Source organism: Oncorhynchus mykiss, chromosome 6, assembly GCF_057628025.1.
Source record: "Oncorhynchus mykiss isolate SJ-2025 chromosome 6, ASM5762802v1, whole genome shotgun sequence".
Classification (NCBI taxonomy): domain Eukaryota; kingdom Metazoa; phylum Chordata; class Actinopteri; order Salmoniformes; family Salmonidae; genus Oncorhynchus; species Oncorhynchus mykiss.
Window position 1 is genome coordinate 66,334,240 of NC_143027.1, and position 13,280 is coordinate 66,347,519.

At 40.0% G+C, this 13,280-nt stretch overlaps 3 protein-coding genes across 5 annotated transcripts in view; 2 read left to right on the plus strand and 1 right to left on the minus strand.

Moving 5' to 3' along the window:
* LOC110526386 (polycystin-1-like protein 2) overlaps positions 1-2,250 on the plus strand; it is a 27,566-nt gene extending 25,316 nt beyond the window's left edge. Inside the window, exons 34-40 of the mRNA XM_021607331.3 lie at positions 98-231; positions 329-456; positions 567-727; positions 845-1,055; positions 1,216-1,317; positions 1,416-1,547; positions 1,720-2,250. Of these exons, the coding sequence (XP_021463006.3) occupies positions 98-231; positions 329-456; positions 567-727; positions 845-1,055; positions 1,216-1,317; positions 1,416-1,547; positions 1,720-1,881 (1,030 nt within the window). The 3' untranslated portion in view covers positions 1,882-2,250. The remainder of the gene's footprint in view (positions 1-97; positions 232-328; positions 457-566; positions 728-844; positions 1,056-1,215; positions 1,318-1,415; positions 1,548-1,719) is intronic.
* LOC110526387 (26S proteasome non-ATPase regulatory subunit 7-like) lies at positions 45-6,860 on the minus strand. Its single transcript, XM_090238635.1, is given in 8 exon segments — positions 45-2,836; positions 5,031-5,122; positions 5,394-5,474; positions 5,610-5,659; positions 5,662-5,706; positions 5,808-5,900; positions 6,101-6,192; positions 6,660-6,860. Coding segments are annotated over 8 exon segments (948 nt in total). The 5' UTR covers positions 6,734-6,860; the 3' UTR covers positions 45-2,415.
* A 1,789-nt stretch (positions 6,861-8,649) lies between these two features.
* LOC110526388 (nuclear factor of activated T-cells 5) overlaps positions 8,650-13,280 on the plus strand; it is a 61,128-nt gene continuing 56,497 nt past the window's right edge. For 2 of the 3 annotated variants that reach the window (XM_036980744.2, XM_036980743.2), the window contains exon 1: positions 8,671-9,027. Coding sequence is in view for 2 of the 3 variants with exons in the window: in XM_036980743.2 (XP_036836638.2) it covers positions 8,955-9,027 (73 nt within the window). In the remaining variant the exon portion in view is untranslated. Of the gene's footprint in view, positions 9,028-13,280 lie in introns of all 3 variants that reach the window. The other variant, XM_036980742.2, reaches the window with a different exon arrangement.

The following is a 13,280-nucleotide window of genomic DNA, read 5'->3' on the forward strand; positions in this document are numbered from 1 at the left end:
TACAGTACTTAATGTTTAAAAATGATCAGAATTATCAAACCATCTTTGTGGTATAGAAAGATGTTATTTTATTCATCAATGTATTCTGTCTCTGCAGTACCCTTCAATATCTGTTTGACAACACCTGGCTTGATATGTTCACCCGAGCAGTTTTTGTAGAGTTCACTGTGTACAATGCCAATGTCAACCTCTTCTGCACTGTCACACTCATGCTGGAGACCACAGCTGTAGGTGAGACAGTTTTTATATCACTCCATGAATACAGCACAAAGTAAGTATTTAAAGGCGTCCGAAGCTCAGATTGTCAGCACCTGTCTTATTCTCTCAGGAGCGTTCCAGTTTCGCAGTGAGCTGCAGAGTGTCCGACTATACCAGTCCACCGGTGGACTCCATATCTTTGTCATGGCATCTGAGGTCATCTATTTCCTCTTTATCCTCTACTATATGTATGTTCAGGTAAGCCTTAATTGAAATACCTTTCTTATGTGTATAGAGTATAACATCTGCGAAACAGTGCAATTTTTCTGGAACTCCTCCTCTGTCTAACTCTTCTCATCTCCTCACAGGGAAAGCTGATGAAGCTGCAGAAGTGGGCTTACTTCAAGACAAAGTGGAACCTGCTGGAGCTCGCCATCATCCTCCTGAGCTGGAGCGCACTGTCTGTCTTCATTAAGAGGACCCTGTTAGGGAACCGGGACATGGAGTACTACCACAACCATAAAGACCAGTGAGTTCACACTGGGTTGGGGTATCACGGGTTTCTGCTTTAGTTTCGCCAGTCTGCTACCCCTATTGTTGATCAGTTGCTCCTGTGTGATGTTCAACTTCTCCGCTCTCTATCCAGGTTTGCCAGTTTCCATGAGACAGCCACAGCAGATGCAGTGCTGGGGTATCTGATCGCATTCCTGGTGCTACTGGCTACAGTCAAACTGTGGCATCTGCTGAGGCTCAACCCCAAGCTACACATGATCACAGCCACACTGCAACGGGCCTGGACTGACATATCAGGCTTCCTCGTGGTCATCACCATTATGTTCCTGGCCTATTCTATCGCTGTAAGCGTCTTTATGAAACACCTAACCTAGAAGTCCATTGTACAGTCATTCTTCAACTTCAGCCTCATTCTCTTCTTATGTGATGTTGTGCTTGTGTATGATGGGTGTTCCCTCGACTTTCTGCGTGAGTTTCTAAACTGTGATCATTCTCTGTCTGCAGTCTTATCTAATGTATGGCTGGAAGCTGTACTCATATAGGACTCTCCTGGATGCTGCTCTGACCATGGTCAGCTTACAACTGGGCATCTTCAACTATGACGAGGTTAGTAAAGTAGGACAGCTCTACTAGACTCCCGATTACTGCTGTAGTCATGATGGTAGCTTTGTGATTAAATTCTGTAACTTCTCCTTCTAATCCAGGTTCTTGATTACAACCCGGTGCTTGGTGCGTTCCTCATCGGCTCCTGCATTATATTCATGACCTTTGTGGTTTTAAACCTGTTCATTTCTGTCATCCTGGTGGCGTTCACTCAAGAGCAAATACATCACAAGGTACTACGCATCAATCGTACACTATGTAAAATTAACCTTGTTCTGGTCATATTAGGTCGTATTTGAATATCAAAATATAGAATAGAATCAACAGGGACTAATAACTTAATACATTTTGACTGAGGCAGTCACTTGACTATCAATTCTGAGCTGTCTGTTCACTATTCCACAGCCCTCAGAGGAGGAGGAGATAGTGGATCTGATGCTGATGAAGCTCTGCAGTTTGTTTGGAATCAAAATGAAGAAGGAGGAGAAAGAAGACAGTGACAGCCCCAAGGAGAATGGCATGACTGCCTCAGCAACTAACAAAGGATTCTCCACTATATCCTCATAGATGTTACTTCTAAGTACTGGTGTATCACTCTGTATGTATTCATAGTGAGCTGTCATTTTCATTTCTGTTGCTTTCTAGGAGCGGTGATGCTTTTGTTGACTTGTTGCCTCTAGCTGTTTAATTATCTAACATATCACGCATAAATGGAGGCTATTTGTGCCGTTTTGTGATCTAATGCAAAGCTTTAAAAAGAAGTTAGAGGAAATAACAGCTCCTTCTGTTACCTCACTCTGTCAGGAATACACATATGTATGGTTACTATGGTAACATGTTAGGAGACAACAATGAGGAGAGAAGGATACAAAGATAATTCCAATGTTGTTGTACTAGTAATGTTTGTGAAATTAATAAAAATGGCTGAAACATTAACCAAATGAGCTGCATAAGAATAAAAAACAATAAGACTTATGTGGAGTAGATAACCAAATAGCCAATTCCCTTCACTCTTTGAATCCATTAAAAAAAGATAGTGTCTGACAGGTGGGGAGAACGAAGAAAAAAAAAGCCAGTCCGTAGTCCGAAATGAGCATTGCTTCATTTCTTGTCCTTCTTAGTGTCGCCCTTCTCTTTTCCATTGTCCTCTTTCTTCTCTTTCTTGCTGTCATCTTTTTCCTGGCCTTCCTTCTTCTCTGCATCTCGGTTGGCGATCTTGTTGTTGATGAGGTTGTGAAGAGCAACCACGGAGCGGATGAGTGAAGCCAGGTACACCACCAGCATCTGGTCATTGGTCTTGAGGTAAAATGCCTTGATGAACTCTTGAAGGTTGACGTCAGGCAGCAGGTTGAAGAGATCCTGCAGCTGGTAGATGATCTGGTGGCTGATGGGCAGCTTACCTGCGGCAACTTTGTCCAAATACCCTTTGATATCCACTAACTTGCAGTTGAGGCTCTTTAGGCCATGCACCTGGTTGGTGATGCGTTGAGACAGGGTGCCAATTGTTGTGTCCTTGATGTCTCTGGATAGAGATACAAATCATTTTATTTTAGAAACTTGCATGTTTTAAGTTACCCTGTTTCCCTTTTTGGTGGCAAAACTGGCCTTACATTTTTATGGTATGAATCAGACTTGGGTTCAAATACTAGATCAAAATTTTCAGTTACTTTCACATACATTTAAAGTACAGTCCAGGCAAAAGTTTGGACACACCTACTAATTCAAGGGTTTTTCTTTATTTGTACTATTTTCTACATTGTAGAATAATAGTGAAGACATCAAAACAATGAAATCACACATGAAATCAAGTAGTAACTTATATTTTGATTTGTTTAAAAATATATATATATATATTTAAGATTCTTCAAAGTAGCCTTGATGACAACGTTGCACACTCATCACATTCTCTCAACCAGCTTCACCTGGAATGCTTTTCCAATAGTCTTGAAGGAGTTCCCACATATGCTGAGCACTTGTCGGCTGTTTTTCCTTAACTCTGCGGTCCAACTCAAGTCGGGTGATTGTGGAGGCCAGGTCATCTGATGCAGTACTCCATTACTCTCCTTCTTGGTCAAATAGCCCTTACACAGCCTGGAGGTGTGTTTGGGGTCATTGTCCTATTGAAAAACAAATGATAGTCCCACTAAGCGCAAACAAGATGGGATGGCGTATTGCTGCAGAATGCTGTGGAAGCCATGCTGGTTAAGTGTGCCTTGAATTCTAAATAAATCACTGACCGTGTCACCAGCAAAGCACCCCCACACTATCACACCTCCTTCTCCATGCTTCACTTGAGAACCACACATGCGGAGATCATCCGTTCACCTACTCCGCATCTCACAAAGTCACGGCGGTTGGAACCAAAAATCTTACATTTCGACTCATCAGACCAAAGGACATATTTCCACCAGTCTAAATGTTCATTACTCGTGTTTCTTGGCCCAAGCAAGTCTCATCTTATTGGTGTCTTTTATTAGTGGTTTCTTTACAGAAATTCAAACATGAAGGCCTAATTTACGCAGTCTCCTCTTAACAGTTGATGTTGAGATGTGTCTGTTACTTGAACTCTGTGAAGCATTTATTTGGGCTGCAAAGGCTGGTAACTCTAATGAACTTATCCTCTGCAGTAGAATTAACTCTGGGTCTTACTTTCCTGTGGTGGTCCTCACGAGAGCCCGTTTCATCATTGCGCTCAATGTTTTTTTTGACTGAACTTGAAGAAACGTTCTTGAAATTGTTTGCATTGACTGACCTACATGTCTTAAAGTAATAATGCGGTTGTTTCTCTTTGCTTATTTGAGCTGTTCTTGACATGATATGGACTTGGTCTTTTACCAATTAGGGCTATCTTCTGTATACCACCCCTACCTTTTCACAACACAACGGATAGCCTCAAAACACATTAAGAAAATAAATTCCACAAATTAGGTGACTGGTACTATATGTATTCAGAAACATTTTACTTGGAAAGTAGTTGAATATTTTAGTGTACACTGAACAAAAATATAACGTGTTGCTCCCATGTTTCATGAGCTGATGTCAACAGTGGTGGTGGGGTTATGGTATGGGCAGGCATAAACTACAGACAATGAACACAATTGCATTTTATCGCAAATGGTGGTCACACCAGATACTGACTGGCGTTCTGATCCATGCCCCTATTTTTTATTTAAAAAATGTAAGGTATCTGTGGCCAACAGATGCATATCTGCATTCCTAGTCATGTGAAATCCATAGATAGGCCCTAATAAATGTATTTACTGATATTTATTGACTGATTTCCTTATATGAACTTTAACTCAGTAAAGTCTTTGAAATTGCTATATGTTGCATTTATATTTTTGTCCAGTATATTTAGAAATACACTTGGAAAGCATTGAAAACACTCAAATACACACCCATGCACTTAACCCAGATATTTGAAAATAGTATTTCAAAATGGTTTCAAAATGACTTTTTAAAAATATTTGTATTTTATTTTTACAAATAAACATTCAAATACTCAAATAAAAGTACTTGTTTTGGGCTGTGTATTTGAAAATACTCAGAGAATAAAAGTATTTTAAATACCAGATAATCAAATATACATGTATTTGAACCCAGGTCTGGTATGAAAAAAATATGAGCAATAATACAAGAACAGTAATTTACATATTGAACTTCAAGACCAATGACAAGAACAAACACATTGACCACATGCATGGGCCCAGTCTTACCGGAGTAAATGCTCCACGCCCACTTCCTCTGCTTCTTCAGCACCAATCTCACTGGTGACATGTTCAAAGGTCTTGGATGTGGGAGTGCCATCCTAAAAACAAAAGGAATGTTACAACCGTTAGACCGTCTCAAGCAAATGTGCAGGTTTTCCTCAACATTAAAGCTCAAAAGGCATCTGTTGCTCCACAACCCTTAACTTAGATTTGTACAGTGACATTCTTTTTAATCCTACAATTTTTTGAGTTCACTAAGTGGTTGATGTAAGACTGACATGCAGCATAACCCTTTGTTGCAGAGGTAATAGTAGAGAATTGTAGTTCCACTATTACATTTATTCAATAATTCCACTGATAAAAACATACATCATGCACTTCCTCCACAGATATGTAGGCCTCCGTTGGTAGACCCAGATCTTTCGGTTTCACGTCAATGATGACTAAAACCTATAAACGACCCAAAAAAATCTAATTAAAATCTTTGTACCATAGTATGTTTACACATATCAGTGACATCAGTAGTAAAAAGTAATTACTAAGTTAAAAAAATTACATAAATGCATATGTTGTACTTATACTTACAGAATTGGTACAATATTGTTTCACGAGTTCATTGATGGCAATGTCATTATGTGTAGTTTGGGTCCTGTGTGATACCAACCAACTATTCTTTCTCTTGCTGAAACACAATGGGAATACATGTTTAATCTCCAAATCACATTAACAAGTAAATCCTAGTGTTGTTAAAATGCATACGAATTTACAAAGAACTCATCTTACCATTGACTTTCTTGAACATGTTGTACATGTTCTCCAAATAGTCATGGTCCAGGAACCACACAGAATCATCCTTGTCATCCTCGTCAAATGGCACTGGAAGAGAGGGGGGAGAGGGAGGGGGGAGGGGGGAGAGGGAGGGGGAAGGGGGGGAGGGGGGAGAGGGAGGGGGAAGGGGGGAGAGGGAGGGGGAAGGGGGGAGAGGGAGGGGGGGAATCAGCCAGATCAACAAGAAACCAGAGTGTAATCAAAGAATGGACCGTGGTTGTAGAAATTGGTAACGTTAGGAAACTCACCTGCAAAGCTGTTGGACACATCAAGAACCTTCTTATGCCATGAGCAGAGCAGTACACCCACAACCCTCTTCTGACTTCCAACTTTACCGATTCTGATCAAATACAGCATGAGAGTAGGCTGTTAGCTACAGACACAGAGTTTCTGAACTGTCTTTGCTACAGGCATGTGACAGCATTATCCCTGACAAGACAGCGCGGATGGAGCTAACGCGTTATAAGCTGGTTAACGTTAGCTAGCTACTATAGTTAGTAAAGTGCATAAAACGATGCACTAACCGTAGAGGAAACCTGCCATTTGTGTAATATGACAACTTGTGTATTTACCTTGCTTCTAGTTATACTGGATAGCATTAGGTGAACCCTTGCCTTCTGAGGTGAATCAGCTAGTTAGCTAACGTTAGCTTGGTTAGCTACGTTAATTTACTTTCGCTAGCTAGTCGCTAACGTTAGTTAGCTAGCTAGCTAGCTAAACTTTACTGTTATTTGGGAAACAACAATAAGTCCAAAATAAATTTTTTAACAATCATCAACAACTGTCTAGCTCATTCGAATCATTTACCTGTTAAAATGATCCACCACACTCAGGAGCACCAAGGGATGGACAATCACTTTTTCAACAGCCAACTCCGGCATGTTTATGTGTGAATTAAATTCAATAGAAAATATTTTCGCGATAGAGAACCACAACCACCGTCAGTGCTCCACAATCCTTCGCGTAGGGTCATGTGACCTTGAGCCAAAGGGGATCGATTTGTCAAAACTGCGCAAAAAATGCTCCGTTGGGTTTTAACGTGCATTTTGCATTCATATCTTAATTTGACATTATATTTTTTTTTTACCCAAATGAGTTGAGAATATACTTAGTGTAGATCCATTGCGAAGTTCATGTTCAATTTTTTTTTAGTATGGATTCCTCCATGGGTTGGGCTGTCCCTGCTTTTAACACTAGAGGGCTGTAAACGCATAAATAATAACTCTTACCCACGTCCCTTCCTGTCACAGTTTGATTCTAGCATGAAAGTGCTTTTAAATTTAGACATTTTACCTATTTTCAATGTTGCTCATGATGGCAATACAGACAGGGATCTTGGTGGACAAATCAATCAATAAATTGTATCCTAATTTATTTCCCATCATTTATAGCTGTAGCTCTTAGAGTTGGTGCTTCACTTTACCCTGGGTGTGTTATCTAACGGTACATACTATTTCGAATTTTGGTTGTGTGGTATTTTCTACAAAGGTTGATGAGGCTTCTTGTGATTGAGGAGATAGGGTAGTGCCTTTATACACTAATAATGAGCAGTTTATAAACTACTTATAACCCTCGTTATAAATCCTTAGGTTGTTGGGTTGCTACAAGCTGGGCAGGGAGCTATTTTATCGCAGGCCTACTGTCTATTTTACTTCAAATGTAGCCTACCGGTAAAACATTTTTCATGATTAACCGTTTCTTGTGTCCACCATAGGAGGCATATGAAGATGTTACCACTGAACAGAAAGTTTTTGGAAGGGTGGTCAGAGAGGCCTGATGATCATCAAAATCAGGGGGTAAATAAAGGCAAGGACAGGGTCATAAACACTAAGGTCACAGGTCGTTTGAAGTTTATTTTTCAGTGCTCCTTTCTTTTTATAGAAAGAGTAATGAATGAACTTGTGAATTTGAAACAACTGATGAAACATTAACTCAATGCACTGAGAAAGTGATGATCAAATACACATTTAGACCATGGCATGTGAATGGCTATTTTAGGAGGCACGTGGTGAGTGCAGTGGTGAGATTAGGTCTCTGCATTGTTCGGAATGGGCCCGTAAGTAAGCATTTAACTGTAAAATCTACACCTATTGTACTCAGCGCATGCAACCAATAACATTTGATTTGATGTCCAATGATGTTGGGATTTGATCTGGCAGAAGTCAGGATAGAGTACTTTAAAACCTGCAAACTTTCTAAAGGGTACATATGACATGAATAACGAAAAAGTCTCACATACCTCACAAGATCTACAGTATGGTGCAGTACACCCATTGTTACAGTCATGCCCCAATCAACAAATTGGTTTCTGCAATTACCTTGCTGCTGCGTTAACTTTGCTCTTGGCCATTGTTAGGATTTATAAGCATATCATTATTCATTCCACTCAAGAAGCCCATTGTGTTTTATATATATATATATTTTTTAAAGTCTGTATATCTATTTAAACTTTTGAAAGTTATAGGAGTTGCAGTGCCACAGTCTTTGTTAACTAATTTAATATCACATATGACATAACACGTCAGAAGTGGCCAATGTGATAAGTGGATGCACCTGCATGACTTATAGCCACTATGCCCGAAAGAAAGAAAAGCTGTGACCAATCTCATCATGACCATTTGCTTGTGCATTATCCTAGAACTACATTACAATTAGGGGGAGATCACCAAATGCAAGAATGAAAATTATTCGATTTACTTTTCCCTTATTTGTGTATGTTTAGTGCTTTTACACGTTCAATTATGCAAATTTCACACTAGTTGTAGGCCTACAATCATGTGACAGATTATTGTCCAGTGGCTACTGTTTTATCTTGGCTGACGGGTTTGCGTCATGGGTGGGCGGGGCTGTACAGAAAATAGACGAACTGAACATATTTGACAAATACTAATGTAAAGGAGGCAGAAAGAAGCGTGTTACACAGGCTAATAACGACTGGTTCAAGATATACATAGCCTATATGTCAAATAGCGTTTTGTTTGGTATCAGTATATTTATTTCCCATTAATTCGGTGTCAGAGAAATATTTATTTCTAGTTTGCTAGCTCAACGACGGTCATATCTGAGGGGGTCCGATTTCCCCTCCTCTTCAGATGCATTACGATGCCCTCTGATTTTATATCCCTACTCAGCGCGGATCTCGACTTGAATTCCCCCAAATCCCTATATTCCAAAGGTAATACATCTATTTTATGTTAAGCAGAGACTGTCCTATTTTCTTGTTTGTGTTGTTTTGGTTCTGTTCGTTGATATACGCTGTTGTTATTCTCGTACATGTGTGTTGAGAGCGCTGCCCTGTTTTTTTTTACTGCACCGGTCGGCGTGAACGCCAGCGCACGGTGTCGCTTTGGCATTGCATCTCAACCGTGGCTATATAGCTGCTGCCGCGTTCAGAACAACTGGGAAATCGGAAATATCCGACTTACAATGCATTTAAGTAAACTGGGAACTCGGGGGAAAAAAAGAGCTCCGGCTGGGAAAAATCGGTTTGAACGGTCATCCAATATGGAATTCCAAGTTGGAAATCGGAAACGCATCTTCCTAGCGCGCCGACTTTTCCGACCTGAAGATCACTGACGTCATGATTTGACCTCGTTTTTTCCAAGTTCCCAGTTGTCTTGAAAGCACCATCAAGTTATCTGTTTTGTATGAGAGCCATGTGTAGATTATATAAGAAAACAGAAAGTTGCCTCTTAATTATAGGCTAGTCTTATGAATGTAAGACATTTTAAGATTTTGATACCATTCATTGTACCTTTCTTTATATGATATACAGACTGGTATCTGATAATGGACCAAAATCTGCTTACCTTGATGCAATGTCAACATGTTACTCTTGTTCGTCACAAGTCAACTAGGCTATTTATTCAGCTGGTAAATGATTACACTAACTATTTAATTTTTATGTTCCATGTAATTATGGTAATTAAACTATTTGTTTTTATGGTCCCATACCCTACACACATTTTAGGTGATGTCATGAGTGTGAGAGGATAAAGGCTGCCTCATTGATGTCACAACACAACAATAGTTAATTCCTGATACCCTATGTTGAAAGCATATTCATGCATTCAGTGGAAGTGTTTACCAACACTGCCATGCATTCAGTGGAAGTGTTTACCAACACTGCCATGCATTCAGTGGAAGTGTTTACCAACACTGCCATGCATTCAGTGGAAGTGTTTACCAACACTGCCATGCATTCAGTGGAAGTGTTTACCAACACTATGCCAGCAGTAATTGCAATATTTAATGTTTAAACAAACACACTCATCACTCAGATGGTGATTTAAAAAAAGAGGCAGATACTAGAGTACAATATAGGCCTAGGCCCTATTTTTATGGTGTAGTTGTAGGTCTAAATATATTATATTCACCATGGCCTAGTCCCACTGAACAACAACCAAGGGGGAGTGCACTGGTTGTCTGAACAGTTTTCATATATTTTGGCAATATGACTCAATACATCACTTCAACAACATATCTATAAGCCCTTTGACGAACAATGGTATTAATGTCCAATGTCGCAGTAAAAGTTCATTGTGAAACAAACAGCCCATGGACTTAGGCTAGCCTATGTCTCTTTTTTTTACTCCCTCAAATCCCCTACAAAGTGGAAAATGCAGTCTTTATTAAAATCAGAACTTCTTTTGTAACCCATTCCTGAAAACATGTTTTTAATTTCCTGATTTTACTGCAGAGATATATATATATATTCTGTTTGTAAATATACACACATCTTTGGTTCCTAATACAGGACCCCAGTAATCTCTGTGCAATTTAGTCTTAGAGAAATTAAACTTTTATCCTGGTATCTTTTATCAAACCCCTAATTACTATACATTTACCAGCATTTTCATGCAGTAAGTCCTGAGGGTGCGTGTGAATATTCAACTTCAATCGCACTGTTAGGCAAGTAGGGACTCTGCGGGTGTAGTGTTGCACCTGAGTCTTGAGTTCCTTAGCATTTTAGAGGACTCTTCAGTCTTCATTGCCTACTATCAAAGACAGATACTGTATAACTTAAGCTGCATGTTCCCTCAACTGAGAAAGGAGAAAAACAGTGTGTATGATTTTCTGATGTCTTTGGTATGTTTGTGGTTTGCTGACGGTATCCATAAGACTTTGACTGTGGTTTTCAACTGAATTCACAATAATCTGGGTAACCTGAAGTATGAAGGGCTGTATTGACTTTCTGTTAGGTGCTGAAGTAGAGAAGTGGGTGTGTCTGACCGTGCTGTGCATTGCTGTTAATCCTCTACCTGGCTGGCTGCTGGCAGTGACCACACAGAGGCTGCATGCCCAGAGTAATCTCTGTACAAAGGATCAGATTGTATCTGTGGCTCAGATTCGCTGAGAGTAGCCTAAATATCATAGGCCCAGCAGTGTTGGAGAGGTGGCAGACTGAATCCCAGAGGGGGTCAAAGAGCCACCCTTAATTTGTGTGGTTTAAAGCCAGCGGAGTGAAGAAATGACTTAATCATCCTCTTGACTAATGTCAGGGAGTTGCTCATAAATGGGTCAACTTGAGTTGGCCTGATTTGAGGCTGTATTGGACTGCCCCATGTCAGAATATGCAAATGATTTGGCTAGGCCTAGTTTCTTCACTGAAAGTCTGCTTCTTGAGGAGCTAAAGATGGATATCATTACAGTAGGCTCACATGGCTATCTATTTTTTCTGTCACTACTTTTTTAAGGGTGGAATGAGTGACCGGGCATGTATGATTCTCTACACTAACAGGCCCCTTACATAATCGTAATCCAAAAGATGTTGTGCGGGCTTAGAGGACGTTTATCCACTTTTATCCACTTTATCCTCAATTTTTTTTTATTTAACTAGGCAAGTCAGTTAAGAACAAATTCTTATTTACAATGACGGCCTACCAGGGAACAGTGGGTTAACTGCCTTGTTCAGGGGCAGAACAACAGATTTTTACCGTGTCAGCTCAGGGATTCGATCCAGCAACCTTTCGGTTACTGGCCCAACGCCCGGTCACTCTTGTTCTTAACCACTAGGCTACCTGCCGATACCTTCCCATAGACTTCCAGTCATTGAGCCAACGACTATCCTTTTAAAAGCACGTCTTGGCAGAAATATATATATTTTTTGCAGTGAAATTAATATAGGGGAGACACTGGGATGATAAAGCAGATGTTGCTGTCAGCCGAGGCATGGTGATAATCATTACATAGACAGGACAGAGTGCAATGAACGTCCACCGTTCTGTTGACTCTCTTAACCTGATTTTTAGGCTATAAGTGGTAGTTTATTAAATAAATTGTCAAACACCTAAATACTTGTACGTAGGTTACATCTATTACAATGTAATGTGGCTGGTATAAAACTGTACAGGGACTACACTCGCATTAACACACACTGCCAACCATGTGTATGTGACCAATAAAATTTGATTTGATTTGGGTAAGGATTTTCATCCTTGTGTATTTTAGAGTATTATTTTCATGTTAAAGGATAGAAATATATGTGAATTGAAACATGCAAAGTGTGAATGCAAAGTTTGCCTGCAGCTGAAGTTGAATCCAAAACATGAAACATTCACAGCTTACATGGAATTTGGAGCAGACAGCTGTTTCCCTCATGGCTGCGTGAGGTTGTGTCGTCATACTGTACTTTTCTTTGCTGTCATTTATGGATCATATTGTGGTGTCCCCCTCTGGCTCAGAGAGAGTTCCGGGGCCTCTGGGAGCTCTCTAATGAGGCAGTGAATCTCACTACACTGCAAACACGGCTGTGGAGATGGAGCCAAGCATATGGCCATGTCTCTGCTGTCCTGAAAACATGGCAGAATGCCCTAGAGGTGAAACACTTCTATTTCTAGCACATCTCTCCTATTACATCTGTTTTTAGTCAGAATTCACATAGTCTATATGTAGATGTAGGGGCAGTGAGGGCTTAGGTTGCATTTAGTACATCTCAGTTGGGTTTTGTAATGTGATCCAGGTACAGTACCATAGACGTAAGAATATTTGAAACTATAGGATAAGGGCATACTTTGCTTGTCTTAGGGCTGGCAATTGCCACAAACCTTACAATATGATATCACAATACTTAGTTCTGATACGATAGAATCTTGATCATCTCCATACATATGTGTTGGGTTTTTATATTCCAAACATATGGCTCACTATATGTCTGCTGCAGAGAGAAGAGAGCATGATAACATTTTGTTTTGATCAGTCATGATAATAAAAGCTGAAAACATGTTGGCTCAATATTTTTCTAAAGAAGATTGAGGATATAGGATGAAAAATACTGGAGGTTTGGCACAGGTACAGCCACTAGTGCTAGCAAATGCTACCTAGCAAAACAAATGTTTTGCAATTTTCTTTACCTCCATCACTAGAGTGCCTTGTCAAGTTGTAGAATTGTGACCATTTTGCAATGTGACAGGCATTTTAGGAGAAGGT